At 43.5% G+C, this 15,667-nt stretch overlaps 1 protein-coding gene across 1 annotated transcript in view; it reads right to left on the bottom strand.

Moving 5' to 3' along the window:
* Positions 1-10,607: 10,607 nt before the first annotated feature.
* Positions 10,608-15,667, bottom strand: part of TMC1 (transmembrane channel like 1) — a 62,137-nt gene continuing 57,077 nt past the window's right edge. The window contains exons 14-17 of the mRNA XM_056848981.1: positions 14,260-14,385; positions 13,274-13,352; positions 13,064-13,169; positions 10,608-10,789 (exon numbers count right to left, since the gene is read on the bottom strand). Coding sequence (XP_056704959.1) covers positions 10,608-10,789; positions 13,064-13,169; positions 13,274-13,352; positions 14,260-14,385 — 493 coding nt within the window. The remainder of the gene's footprint in view (positions 10,790-13,063; positions 13,170-13,273; positions 13,353-14,259; positions 14,386-15,667) is intronic.

Raw genomic sequence — 15,667 nt, 5'->3', positions numbered from 1 at the left:
TACTTCATGGGCAACCATTTTTAAGGCAAGCAGGTTGCCATGTGGTTAGGGATGCCATTCCAGGTGGGGCCTGGAGTTCTCCTGGAATTACAACTGATCTCTAGACTGTAGAAATTTGTTTCCCTGAAGGAAATGGCAGCTTTGAAGGTTAGACTCTGTGTTATCACATCCTTGCTGAGCTCCCTCCTCTCCACAAGCTCTTCCCTCAAAGCTGGAGTAGGCTTTTCACATACATATCACTTCGGGGAAACAGTCTTGTGACAGAATGTAAGTGAACAGTTCCGTCAAGTTGCAACCAATTTATGGTGACCCTGTAGAGTTTTCAAGACAAGGGAGACCAGACGTGGTTTGCCATTGCCTGCTTCTGTGTAGCAACCTTTGACTTCCTTGGTGGTCTCGCATCCAAGTACCAACCAGGGTTGACCCTACTTAGCTTCCAAGATCTGATGAGATTAGGCTACCCTGAATGGAGTATTACATAGTAAAATAACAGCCGGCATGGTATAGGACCTAGACTGTTGGATAAGGATCTGGGAGACCTGGATTCAAATTGCTACTCTGCCATGGAAGCTTGGTGCGTGACCTTGGGCTTATCTTTCTCTCAGACTAACCTACCTCACAAGGTGGCAAGTGTGAGGATAAGGGGTGGAGGGAAAACCAATGTTGTAAGGCACTTAGGATCCTCATTAGGGAGACAAGTGGGGGTATAAATAAATAATGAATAAACTGGCCATTATGTTCTAGAAAACACTACAGCTTATCAAGGTGTGGTACAGTTACAGTTTAGAAGCTGATTCAAAGGACAATTATGCCATGTCGATATTATGAGGGGGAAATTACCACATGGAGACCCTATTACCACAAATAAATGTTCTTGTACTGTCTACAGCTAGTCTTGTCCAACCTAGTTGATGGTCAACCTATCTAGTCTCTCTCTTTCCCCACTCCTACACATGAAGCCAGCTGGGTGACCTTGGGCAAGTCACACACTCTCAGCCTCACCTACCTCCCAGGGTGACTGTTGTGGAGAGGGGAAGGGAAGGTGATTGTAAGCCGGTTTGATTCTCCCTTAAGTGGCAGAGAAAGTCAGCATATAAAAACTAACTCTTCTTCTTCTTCTTCTTCTTCTACACTTCTCCCTCTGCTGCAGTGGATGTAATCCAGAAATTCCCCCTCAACTGGGATTGTCACTTGTCAGGGCTCCTCTGCCTTTAACAGATTCACACCAGACAGACATAAAACAGGTGAAGCTACAAGTAGTGAAGAGACATTTTTTTCCAGTACTTTTCTGCCTGAAAGGGAGTTCTGCAATGCTGCTGAAAAGATTCATTTTATTTGTATGCTGATCATGAAATCATATCCAATTAAAAAAAAAAATTTTGAAAATGAACACAAAACCATCACTGCCTAGGCTATTTTGTAACTGATCATCAGCAGTATGGAACAACTATTTAACAGTTTATGGGGGCTGATAAACATGGGGAAATAAATGGATCTTGCTCTCAACCAAAAGGACTGAGAGGAGCAAAGTACTCTTTATATGAGCATATTGCTTTTACCTTATTATTTTTGCCTGTTTTTCTCCATTAAGGCTGTCAGCATAATCACAACAACCTTCTTTCTTCATATGAGTGGATGTGCAGAAAAGGAGGATTAACTCCTTGGCATTATCAGATGGAAAGAACCCCTGATTGAACTCTTCTGGTCATACTTGAGGAGCTACCTGATTGCCAGTTCTTGGGTGGAGGCTGAACGGTCTTTCATGATTGCTCTGGCCTCACAGCTCATTTGAGGTCAGGTCATTTGAGGCCATGCTAATATTTGAGTTTGCTTTAGTCACTTGACACGTCAACATTTCTCCTTGCAGCAAAAAGATCTGAGGCGGCTTTTTCTGGCATTAGGGTTGCCAACTGCCTTTAGAAAGTAAGGCCTGTCCCTTTAATATAGGCTTAATGGGATGTTATTTACCTTCATGCCATGAAAAGCTTCAGCTGTACATTTCCACACACACACATTTTTCTCCAGGCCTGTTGGCAACCCTACATGGCATAGACAGGGTGAACGCTCCATTTATCAAATGTCTACCTATTAAGCAGGACTGAAACCCTGCTAGAAAAGCCGGCAACTCTAAGTTAACAGTGAGCTGAGCATGTAGTTTGAGTTTCTCCACACTTAGGAATTGCTGTTTATTTTCAGGATCCTTCTCCTGTGTGCGTGAATTTAGTAAGTGGCCTCTTACCATGTACTGCCATGCTATGAAAAGTTTCACCTTCAAGCTTGGAAAGGTCTTTCCCAACACCTGCTGCCTGAGATCTTTTCAGTAGAAATGGAAGGAACTCCTCCTGGGACCTTCTGCGTGCAAAGTACACAATCCTCCCTTGAGTATGAACTAGGGTTGCCAGGTCCCTCTTGGTCGCTGGGGGTGTATGTGTGTAGGTCTGTCAGCTCCAGGTTGGGAAACTCCTGGAGATTTGGGACTGGAGCCAGGGGAGGATAGGGACTTCAGTGGGGTACAGTGGCATAGAGTACAGTGGGGTACTTCATTGAGGGGATAGGGACTTCAGTGGGGTACAGTGCCAAAGCATCCATTTTCTCTAGGAGAACTGACTTTGTAGTCTGGAGATAAGCTGTACTTCAGAGGATTCCCAGGTTTCACCTGGAGGCTGGCATCCCCAGTATGAACCTTCTCCAAAAGATTCAGAGGTACTCTCATCTCAAGCCTCTTGGCCAGGGTATTAGGCTCAAGCGTACAACTTTGCATCTCTCTGGAGCTTTTAAGACTCTACTCTGTCCCCTTTTAAAAAAACCTATGTATTGAAAGAAACCGTAATAGACTGACCAGATGCAAAGAAGGGGAAGTTGCCTATTGTTGTAACTGTTCAGTAATACTGTGTGCCATCAAGTTGCAACTGCCTCATGATGACCCAGTTATTAGTAGTCTGACCCCTCCTCACATTAAAGGGCTTCATGAAGGCAAGGGGACCTCTAAGATTGGCAGCAGAGCAAAGCATTGCTCACTCAAAACTAGATGCCCCTCAGAGTTTTGGGATCCATCTAGTTGTTTTCAAGCCTGGGCAGGAAGAGGTTAGCAGCTGACCTCCTCCCCTGGCCTAAAGGTGTGCTTTACAATGGAGGTAGCTATACCCTACTGTGTCACCTTATGATGATTTAATCTGAGCAAACCATTACTCACTATATCTGCACCTATTACTCTAATCATTTGGCACTTAAGAAAATGGTCCAAACATGAATGGACCCTTAAGCTCTCCTACCCTTTTGTCCAAAACCCTGAAAAGGCAATAAATTCTTTGGCTTTTCTGCCAGAATACTTCATACCACCTCAGGACCCATTTTATGTTATAAAAACAGTTCCTTTTGCCCCTACAAGGTGTGTATGTCTTGGATCAGTGCACTCATCCCCACTTGTGTGGGGGTCCTCTCTGCTTCTGGAAATGCCGATCGTTTTTCTCCTCAACGCTGCTTTCATGGACGTCTCCTTCAGGAATTGTAATTATCACCCTTCCCTAAGCGCTATCCAATCTCCTTTTTCTCTAGTTAGCTCTTGTGTGCTTTGCATTTGTATGTTCATTTTTTGGAATTTTTTTTTATTACTTTTTTTCTTTAATAAAACCCATTTCATTTCTAACAACTGCCTGTTTATGTGAGAGTTCTCACCTGGAACAATCCTGGTATACACAGATTATCAATCCTAGTTACCCCCTTTCGCTTTGTCTCCAGCTAATTCCCCCAATTTAAGTGGAGACTGCCTGCCAAGGGTAACAACAAGACCATAGGGTTTTTAAGGCAAGAGATGAGCAGAGGTGGTTTGCCATTGCCTTCCCCTGTATAACAACCCAGTCTTCTTTGGTGGTCACCTATTCAAGTACTAACAGTGGCCAACCCTGCTTAGCTTCCAAGCTCTGATGAGATCAGGCTAATCAGGACTATTCAGGCTGCTAACAGTTCAACAGAAGTGGGAGAACTAGCTAATGTAGCTTGTTATCACACAGCCAAAATTTCTTGGCAACACTGGATTTTTAATGCGTATTGGTAGGGAGTAGGATGGACTTCTCCATAACAAGATTGAGATAGTGGTAATGAGAAGGGTAAATGGTCCCTAAGTTGACCAGGGATATTCATACTGGCTCTCTCATTTTTAAACATACCAAACAATTCTTCCTAAACCGTCACTTTTAGGTGTTCACAGAATTATTTATTTTGAAGGTGAAACATTTAATAACAGCTTTGGACCATACACTAAGGAAAAGTATAACAAAATGGGAGGCTGAAACATGAAGCTTTGCAGAGACCAGAGACTACAAACTAAATGAAGCCAGAGACAAGGTAAATATTTAAAACTAAAAACTCTCATTGTTTAAATAAGGCATTGTGAAAGTAACTAGAAAATATCTGTTCACTTTTTATTCATCAGCTGGATGATGTAAAATAGATAGATAGATAGATAGATAGATAGATAGATAGATAGATAGATAGATAGATGCCACATACCTGTATAATAGAAGAATCAGCTGTGAGTATAATGCTTTGCAAGTAATTCGTATATAGAAGAAAGTATTACCAAAAGTTTCTGTAGAGTATTTTATTACACCTGCTCAGGATGATGCAACATCATCCACTGCTGTAGTCGTATTAATTCCTTCATTCTTTGAGATACTTGTATAAACCTGCACAATTATAGAGATTATCATCAGAGGCAACACTGTGTGCAACTGTGATGACATACTACAGGGCCTTTCTTGTGGTGGTGCCTCCAAACATATATTTGGCTAGGCCTAGGCAGCTGTGCTTGGTTCTAGCTATTACTTATTTATTTAATATTGTTTATTTACTCCATTGTTTATTTACTCCTTCCAATATTGTTTATTTACTTCCCCCCCCTTCTCCCCATTGGAGACCCAAAGTGGCTTACATCATTCTCCTCCCCTCCATTAATTCTCACAACAACCCTATAAGGTAGGTTAGGCTGAGAGTGTGTGACTGGCCCAAGGACACGCAGCAAGCTTCCATGGCAGAGTGAGGATTTGAACCTGGATCTCCTGGACGCTTATCCAACACTGTAATCAAGGGGTGTTGCTAAGTGCCTCTTTTTAAGCCCTATAAGCCTTTTTAATGGGGGTTTTTCCCCCTCAGATGAGCCATAGTACTTTGAGCACCATGGCTTAGCTGTGAAGTAGGGAAAGAGAATTGCTGGGCTGAGGGGGCTCAGTACAATTTTCTGCCATTGGTGCTTCTGCGCTGAACTAGAGCCGGCATGATATAGTGGCTAAGAGCGGCAGATTCTAATCTGGAGAATTGGGTTTGACTCCCCACTTCTCTACATGAGTGGCAAACTCTAATCTGGTGAACCAGTTGGTTTCCCCACTCCTACACATGAAGCCTGCTGGGTGACCTTGAGCTAATAACAGTTCTCTCAGAACTCTTTCATCCTCACCTACCTCTCAAGGTGTCTATTATGGGGAGGGGAGGGGAAGGCGATTGTAAGCTGCTTTGAGACACCTTAAAGGTAGAGAAAAAGCTGGGTATAAAAACCAACTCTTCTTCTTCTAGTGGAGAGGCAGGGGGTACAGGTACAGGGAAGGTATGTGTAGATGAAATCACTGCAGACTTCTCCCCTGCATCTGCTGCTTCCACAGTAGGGGCAGTTTTTCCTGCCCTGTGTGGGAGCAGCCACCAATAAAAAAAAAGTTGGTACACCTAAGGTAGAGACAACAGTATCAGCTGTATGCTTCCCTACACAAACTGTGTTGTCACATTTTTAACCTGTCCATCCTCCAAGGAGCTCAGGGAGTTTTTCATGGTTCTCCCCCTCCATTTTTCTTCACAAAACCCGTTATCCCTTACATTAGGCGAAGAGACCAAGGTCATGTAATGAGCTTCATAGTAGAGTGGGGATTTGTACCCAAATTGCCCAAGCCCAGTCCAACATCAATCACTACGCTAGAATGGTTCTCCCTTATGAGAATGTTACCTTTTCACCCAGTTTGATTGTGTTTCCTTCTACAGTAAACAAGGCAACGTCTTTCAGGTAAGAAGAAGAGGAGTTGGTTTTTATATGCCAACTTTCTCACTTAAGGGAGACTCAAACCAGCTTACAATCACCTTCTCTTCCCCTCCCCACAACAGACACCCAGTGAGGTAGGTGGGGCTGAGGGAGCTCTAACAGAGCTGTAACTTGCCCAAGGTCACCCAGCTGGCTTCGTGTGTAGGAGTGGGGAAACCAACCCAGTTCACCAGATTAGCCTCCACTGCTCATGTGGAGGAGTGGGGAATCAAACCCGGTTCTCCAGATCAGACTCCATCGCTCCAAATCACTGCTCTTAACCACGACACTATTTCCCTCTAGGAAGCAACTGTCTGGGTGACATCAGAGAATTTTCACATTGCTCCTATAAGAACTGAAAATATCATGTTAGCCTATTACTTTTAGAGTTTCAACTCAAACAGGACAGGGTTTCAAATCAGTACTAAGCAACGTAAAAAAGCTCTCCTGGGACAATTAGATTAGTATATTCTTCAAATCTGCATAGATAAAACTGAGCTTGTTAACACTCCTACCCTGGCCCAGCCTGATCATCCCCTTTTTCCACTGTGACACGTTGCAGAATGCTATTTTTCACTCCTTGAGTGTATTGTATTCATTTACTCAGTAAATTACTCTGTGCCACATTCTGAAACAGCTCGCATTGGTAAGTGATTGTTCACAGTTTTCATTTTTAAACACATTTAATCTTACAATGGGTCTGGATATACTCATTACAGAATTCCATTCAAGCCTAACTTACTAGGCAACATTTACTATGTGGATGGGTGGTTATAGGGGCATAGAAAAGAAAATACTGCATGGACATTCTATGGGGGTTACCACATTATGTATTCCCAGCGATGTATTAAAAGTTTGAAAATGTTATAAAAAACATCGCTTTAAAAGGGTTTTTGGATGCCACGGCTAAAAAATGGTTGGAAGACATCTTCACAGCTAAAGGGGCCAAACAAAGTGCGAACAGTATTTTTTATAACATTTCCAAACTCTTGATACATCGCTGGGAATACTTAGTGCGGTAACAGCCTACGTCTGCATTTGTGCACATGTGGACCTGAGTCAAGCTTTGCCCACTCTTACTTTCAGAATTAAGTTCTTGAGAATCAGGACAGACCAGAAACAGTCTAGTGCATTTGTTGAATGATCATTAACCTAGCTTTAAAAGGCATCCCCAACATCTAACCAATAGGTAAAATAGGAAGAGAGTTTTACTGGGGAAATGGGGATTGTACCTGGTAAATTATAAATCACTGGAACTTGTAAAATAGGTAGGCCATTGAAGTGACATTCATGTTTGGTTACTTTGTTGCCTCACAGATGAAGATCCATTCTAGTCCAACAAAGGTTAGCCAGATGCCCTCAAAAGTTTACTCAGGGCATGGAGAAAATTCCCTCTTGCTCATCACTAGCCTTTGGTATAGTGTGCCTGTCACATGCTGCCTTACGCCAAAACAGACTGTTGACCCATCAGAGTCAGCATTGGCTACTCTGACTGGCAGCAGCTCTTTAGGGTTTTAGGTAGAGGTCTTTCATACCACTTTGCCAGGCCCAGCAACCAGGAAAACCTGGAATTGCCATTATGCCTCTCTAAGAATCACTGGCGAAACCATACAGCTTTTGGCAATTCCTAGAGGAGACTGACATCACTACTGAGTTTTACCATAGAGTTTCTGGAGCTTCCTAGAGAAAACTGATGTCACCTCTGGGGGAAACCCACATATGACAGCACACCTCTGCTGATGGCGTTTTGGTTTCTTTTTTTACTCTCCCATCCCCAGCGGGCATATGGGCAACCTTACTTACTACCTGGTCTTTTTTTGTTTGTTTTTTTAACTAGCAGTGCTGTGGTTTGAATGTGGGACCTTCCATATGCCAAGAAGATGGGCTGCCACTGAGCCACAGCCTTCTTCTTAACCTGGAGGTTTCATTTAGCAGTTATGGCTAATAGCTGTTGGCAGACCAATCTGACACGGATTTATCTATTCTTTTTAACTGAATCAACCCACCGGGAACAGAACTGTGGATTTAGATAATCCATGTTGAGCCCTGCCCTCTGGTGGCGCTGTGGATTCATTACATGCAGCACTTGTAAAAACATGAATCTACTCCAAAACTGTCAGCGCTGTAAAAGAGAAAATGTACATCCTAATTTGAAATTATAGTATTTATACTATAGTATTATAGCATTTACACTAAACCTATCTAGGTAGTAAAGAAAGCAAAAGATGGAAGTGTTGTTGAGTAATTAACACAGCAGAGGTGCACAAGCTGACTAAAGTGTAAATAAAGCTTTGTTCAGGAACTAACATACTCGATAGTAAAAAGAAGAGACAGAGATAGGGTCCAATCTACATCACTAGCTGAGAGAGAGACTTCTGAGAAGAAACAGGATATTTTCCGAAGACTAGCAATGTGTAGCCAGCCAAAGAATGACATTTAACAGGAGAGAAGGAGCTGACCTCACTATCCCATCTAACTGCCCTCTTTCTGCCCCACCCCCTGTAGGGTTTTCTTTTCTCTTCTTTGTACACTAGACATTGCCTATTCCAACAGGATGGGAAAAATAAATACAAAGAATACCAAAACAAAAAAACCCATATTTAAAAAACCTCCATTGTTTTCATTTCTACAGCAAACAAAACCCAGATTTTGAAGGTAAAAATTATTAATAAACATTATTGTAAGTACTATTGGTAGTAAAAACACACTGGAGTGGATCCTACAGAAACACAAGTGGAAGAAGCTTGCAGAAGCAGATGATTCCCATATTCCCTTTCTCCAGCAGCCTTCAATAAACCTTTTCAAAGGGGTGGGGGACCCTTATGAGCCAAAGGCACTGGAGAATGTAGTGGAGACATGGATTCTTGCAAAATCATCTAGACCTCCTTTGCCTGGGGATTTGCCTGATGCCCCCTCCTCACTGGACCCAACACTGCCTTGGCGCTTTTTGCTCACAAGGGTCCCCCAAATTGCTGCAGAGGTTTACTGGGATCACTGGAGGATGCTGGGGAAAGAGAATGTGCCTCTGTTAGCTTCTTTGCTCACTCTACCAGTGAGCCCAGCCCATGATTATCTTCAATAATTGCAGAGAATACATTTTGAATTACCCCCAAATACACTGAAATGTAGTTAACGAAACATACAGGTATCAATCCAACTAGAAGCTCTCCCAGACAAGCCCCATTGATCATGGGTTCTTGTGATGCTCCCAGACATTTAAATGGGGTTTGTGCAGGAGAATTCTCACTTGATTATGCTGTTTTTTAATAGTCTACTTCACATTGTTGCTTTTGTCTTTTAGCATCTGGGCCTTTGTAGGACATTAAAATGTTTTCAGCTATTTGAGAGCTAGAATGGTGTACAGTGTCAGACTGAGACTTGGGAGACCCAGGTTCAAATCCCTACTCTAGGTAAGCTTGCTGGATTACCTAGGGCCAGTCACACACTCTCCAACTAGCCCACCTCATAGGGTTGTTGTGAGGATAAAATGGAGGAGAGGAGAGTGATGTAAGCCGCTTTGGGTTCCCATTGGGGAGCAAGGTGAGAAATAAATGAAATAAATAAACTATGGGATACACCAAAGCCCCACAATATCTTATGGTTTGGGATTTCAGAAAATGATGAAAATCATGACAAGAAAGTAAGACAAGCTGAGTAAACATTAGTAAACAAGCTTGGAAAGCCACAGAGATGCTATGCATGTGGGTATGAAAGCCAAGATAGGCTGCTTCTCCTGAGAGGCAGAGCTGGAAGCAAGTCTTCCTTGACCTGTGCCACTTACAAAGCAAGGCTGAGCAGACCCACAATAATCAGTATGGGGCTAACATGATAGAGAGGCACAGTTAGGAGAGACAGGATGGCAGACTCAAGCAGAAAACCTGATAACAGCACACCCACAACATCAGGGATCCTAGTCTCTTTATTAGGTAAAGTTCAAAGGTCAGGCTCCAGGAGGTACCACTGGCTTGATCAGAGACTTGTAACCATGTAACAAGCAATAAAGCCACTGCTGGGGATCCCCATACTCATCTAGACTCAAAGAGAGCATTGAGAGTCCTGTGTTGTAGTAAACTCCATTCCATCCAGGCCAGTATTTTGGACTGTCCTGGCTTAACCCCACCCTAATCCACTCTAGATTTATAGTGGGCTAGAAGGACAAAAAGGAAGCTCTAGGAGTAAGTTAAATTGGTTGCTGCTGAAACTCTGTGGAAAGAAGGGACTTCTTTATTACACTCTACCTATTTAAAACTGTGCTGTCTCCAGATCGGATTGCCTCATCTTCTGGGTATAACAGATGCTGACCAAATATAGTCCCAAAATGGTTCATTAAACCAGTTCCAGTTTCCTCACTAGCTGACAAGCCCCAGTCCCAGCTCTGCGTCTCCTTGTGACACTGTTAATCTTCCCTTTAGTAGTATCTGAAGTCCCTTATCAGTTATATAATTCTACGGAGAACTTATGTTGTAGAATAATCAAGTAAACGTTTATCTTCACTGTTGTCAAGGTGGTCTTGGCATCCTCAGCTGATTTCCTGGAGGATGTTCATTCACGCAATAGTTGCTAGTCCTGATGACTGTGTCACTGCTATACGTGGGGGAGGAACCAGGCCTCTTCCTCTTCCACTGCCTGGGGGAAGACCGTTTCCATTGGGGACTCCAGCAGGCGAGGGCTTTTCTTTCTGCTGCTGACCCTGCATTTTCTTGGCATTGTTCTCTCCTTTTTGCTTATCTGAAACACATTTTGGAAAAAAGAATGTTTAAAACCCAGACTCAGAACACGCGTTTGACAGCTGGTGCATGGCAACTAACCACATTTAACAAATGCTTGGTAGCAAATTTGACAGCAGTTACACCATGGCAACCAGAAAATCCTAACGTCTCTTCATCCCTTTGGCGTGTCTCTCCAGCATGGAGGTTTAGCAGAGATTCTGTGTTCCTGGCATTGGGTACCAGGAATATATAGGGCTCCTTCTGACCTAACATCTGAGCTGGTGAGGGTTACCTGGCCGGCTTGGTGGACTGTTCTTGGGTATGGTAATGGAGATTTTATCTCTCTACCTAAAATGTTTTTATCCCACCGTTTTTCCAAGGATCTCAGGGCAGCATCCATGGTTCTCCTGTCCCCTAGATTCCTAGTGAAATAGTTCTGGAAGACTTCAACATCCATGCTGTTGTTAAGCTATACTCAGGACTTTGTGGCTGTCATGACGATAGCGCTATCCCAGGTGTGACAAACAAGGCATTAATCTTCAGCAGAAGCTGAGAGACCAAGAGTGGGCGCAGCCAAAAAGCTGACACCCTGAGCACTGAGAGACAGAGAGGATTCTGAGCTTGGTAACTACAGTGAGAAGAAGCTGTGAATGATTCTAAGCTTGTGCACATGTGTGACAGGAAGCTGTGAACCACTCTGTGAACCTAAGGGGTTCGGTGTAGCCAAAGCTAGTGGAACACACAACCTGTGGAGTGACAGGATTGAGATTGGGTGGGAAAGGTCACAAAGGGGGTCACAAAGGGGAATTAGTCTCTGGGACAGAGCTATTCCGGTTGCAGGGTGGTGTGGAAGAGTACTGCCACTGGTGTGGGGTAGTTCAGTGAGAACTGGAAGAGGGATTTTGGTAAATCCCCATACTTCTGTATGTTCTCTGGGAATAGAGATTTGAAAGTCTCTTCCTTCCTGATAGCTAGGCTGGGGACAGAGTCTGTGAATCATAGAATCATAGAGTTGGAAGGGACCACCAGGGTCATCAAGTCCAACCCCCTGCACAATGCAGGAAATTCACAACTACCTTTCCCCCCCCCCGCACCCCTAGTGACCAGAAGATGGCCAAGATGCCCTCCCTCTCATCATCTGCCTAAGGTCACTGAGTTCTGAGGAACAGAAATAAGCTTGTAACCTAAGAACTGAAGAAACTTAACTTGAGTAACATCTAAGTTAAATCTAAACTAAGCTCTCTCTCTCTGTGAAGTAAATCTTATGTGTTTGTGCTTTCCCTCCAATTCAGCCTTGCCTCAAAATCCATCTTGTGAATACTGTTTAATACATTTCCCTGTTTACTTTGTTAATTCTAAGACACCTCTTGTGTCCTATTTCTCTCAGATAAAATCTGGTAGGGACTGGAGAATGAGAAAAATAATCTCCATATAATACTCTCTGGGAAAATAACAAGTAAGGTGATCCCTCTCTCTCTCCGTCAGCACCAAATACTGATCACTGGGAGATAATAGGAAGGAGTGGGGTCGTCATACCAAGCTATAGTAGATCCTACACATGCAAAAGAGCATGTGTTGGATCTATATTTCTGTATTGAGCAGTCTGCTGGTGATCTAGTGAAGAATTTTGAGGTGAGACCAACATCAGGGGCAGATCACAACTTGTTGAAAGTATAGTTGGTTTTGTCACTTCCTTCTTATAGGGGCCAAATTTGAATAATCCACTCCTGGAGGTGTATGGATCCTATTGGATTCCAGCATGCTCTGTCTGACTTTGGGAGTTGGTTGAAACCCTGGTGACAATGTGAAATATTGCATCATCCATAGCTATAGACAAGGCCACTGGCCTTTCCTTCCTTCAAACAGACTCCCCCTCCTTAGTGTGACTGGTGATTGAAATGGATTGCAAATGACAAGCACCATGACAATCTGGACATGCTCCCAAAACAGGATGTTCTTGTAGCTGTATGACCACACACACCACTTCTTCCAGGACAGCCATTCATATTTATGGGAAGGAGGCCAAAATATCATACGGGCCTCATGACCAAGAATATCAACTCTTACAATCTTGTTGTGACTCTGTTTATGAAATAAAATGCTGATCTTTCCCTCAGTGCCTTCCATGGCTGCATGTCAAGATACAGGCATGTAGGTGCAGTGATTAAAGGCAGGGAACTTGTCTTGAGGAGGAAAGGGTAGCTTAGTCCTAGCAGAAAAGACAAAGAATGGAGGAGGGGGGTGAAGTAAGGAAACTGTCTATGACAGCAATGGCTTGCAAACCGTTCCTTACCTTGAGTGCTGTTTGAGTTGTTCTCATTGCTCTGCTGAGCCTCCTCTAATGCCTTTCGGGCTTCCTGTGCTTTTTGCTTGTTCTTCCTTTTATTTTCGTCAGCTTGCTGATGGTAAGAAATAGAGCAAACATCCCATAATTATTTTCATGAAACCCTACGTTGAACAAGAAAAAAAAAGGAACTAACAACACTGAGTACAACATCCTTACATTTTGCAATTTCTTTTTGAGCTCCAAGATAGCTAACTGGTAGGATTTGGATGTAGCGTTGAGATAGTAGATACTCAAGCTGATGAGAAAAACAAAATGTGGAGGGTCATATAATGGTTACAGCAATGCAAGCTCATTTTATTACTCTGAAACCATGGGAAATCCTTTAGAAAACCTCTGCTGATGTAAGAGATTTTTGTCAGCAGAGTAGGACTTCCTCGCCTTCCCTCTCCTGATGTAGGCCAAAATGTCCAGCCCGGGGGGGCAGGGGATTTTCATGAACAGCATGGGGGGGAGTCAGAGGTCCAGACTAGGAGGTGGGGGAACTGGTGAAAATTGCTCCCCTTCCATTAGTGGAACTTCTCAGCAGGATCTAACCCAACCTTTGGTTGTCAACAGCTAGGGTTGCCAGGTGCCCGGTGGTGGCGGGCAAACCCCCGGCAATTCGCCCCTCTGCCCACCAACCAACTGAGGGTTAGCGGGCAAATGTGCATGTTCGCGCGCACACCGCGCGCACGGCACTTCCGGTTTACAGCCGGAAGTGCCGCCTCACGAGGGGCCTTTTCCTCTTAGTTTGAGTGGTAACGGGCCGCTTTACCACTCAAACTAAGAGGAAAAGGCCCCTCGCGAGGCAGCACCTCCGTTTGTAAACCAGAAGTGACGCGCACACACGCAATCCCAACCACAGCCCCATAGTCTCCTGCCGGAGGAGTGAGGGGACCTGGCAGCCCTATCAACAGCAGACCCAGGTTAATTGAACAATATAAAAATGGTGGTTATGGTTACTGATGTACCTGTAATGCAATTCCCCCACCAAAGGCATACAAATTATCTCTAATGTAGCTTACCCCCATTTTTTTGTGCTCTAAATGAACCAAGGGGGGGGGGAGTTGCCACAAACACAGCCTTAGAAATCAAGGTACATTAACTGTGAAGAAGAAAATGCAAGTTCCCACAGGAAAGCAAAGGGGTGAAGCTGTACATACACCATCAGCAGTATGAAGGGTAAAATCACTCCAGGGTTTGAGGCGAGATTAAAAAGTTTCCGAAACCAGGCAGGGAAATCATGCTCCAGAGTTTCTCCAATGACCTCAAACATTCTAGTTTTCCCACTGTTGATAAACACACCCAAAATAAATTAAAATCATTTTTGTAAATAAAAACACCACTAATCAAATCACATTTATAGGGATACCAGAAGAGTAGCCAGGGTTGCCAGCTCCAGGTTGGGAAATACTTGGAGATTTTGGGGGTAGAGCTTGAGAGGGACAAGGTTTGGGGAGGAGAGGAACTTCAGTGGGGTATAAAGCCATACAGTCCACCTTCCAAAGTGGACATTTTCTCCAGGTAAAATAATCTCTGTTACCTGGAGATCTGTTGCAATCCCAGGAGATCTTCAGCTACCACCTGGAGGCTGGCAATCCTACAAGTAGCTGTGACTTCAAATACAGTCCTATGTAATAACCATAACTATTATGGTGCAAGCCCACTTTTAATAGCAGGGAGGAAGGGATAATTCCAGCCTATAAAGTGTCTCCTTTTGGGCTGGTCACAGATATGGTAGCCACAATGTTATCAGTTTGGGGAGCAACTGCCATACTCACATATTTCTTCCTCCGCCATATGGCTGGTAAAATAGAATGCATCATGTCAGGGAGCAGCACACTATCATTTGAATGCATCCCTCATGTTGGGGTTTAAAAACCCTTCCAAGCAAAGATAACACTTGCTCAGCTGGAAGAAAGCCTAGTTAATTGCTTACTATGTTTGGTGATCACTTTGCAGGGAGTTTTTAACTTTGAGGAGCTTTTGAAACAGTGATCCAACCTGCAGTCTGGATCACAACAGTCTCTTCTGCTACCTTGTACTACTTCTAGAGTACATGCCAAACACATGGCTGTGAAAGCAATAGATAAACCTGAGAATTGACCCCTCTGCACAAGACTGGAAACGGTGCTCTCAAATATGTAGCTGAGCAGTTGAACCAAGGACAAAGGCTGAAAACAGCCATAACGATCCAGTTATCTACAACTGGATTAGTGTATCTTCTCCATTCTTATGCACTTTTGATATAGGATATTTATATATTTCAAAAGGCAAGCACGGAGTGATCATGGTGAGGAATGCTAGACTCACATCCAACAAATACTACTTGTTGTCCTAGAAGAATAATTCATAAAAAAACTCAAATTATCCCCCCAGTTTTCAGAATAATATTCAAACAAAAATCTATATAATTCTTGCTTGGTCAGGAAAGTGATTGGATAGCCCTGAACACATGAAGCCACCTAACTTTCTCCCCCATATCACAATGCCATCCATGTTGCGTGCCTCCTGCTGCTCTGTGCTTGTGCTGAAAATGAAGACATTTATCAGACATGAGCACTCAGACCT

Source organism: Euleptes europaea, chromosome 4, assembly GCF_029931775.1.
Source record: "Euleptes europaea isolate rEulEur1 chromosome 4, rEulEur1.hap1, whole genome shotgun sequence".
Classification (NCBI taxonomy): domain Eukaryota; kingdom Metazoa; phylum Chordata; class Lepidosauria; order Squamata; family Sphaerodactylidae; genus Euleptes; species Euleptes europaea.
Note: the sequence above shows the minus strand (reverse complement) of the source record. Positions and strands in the feature narration are given on the sequence as shown.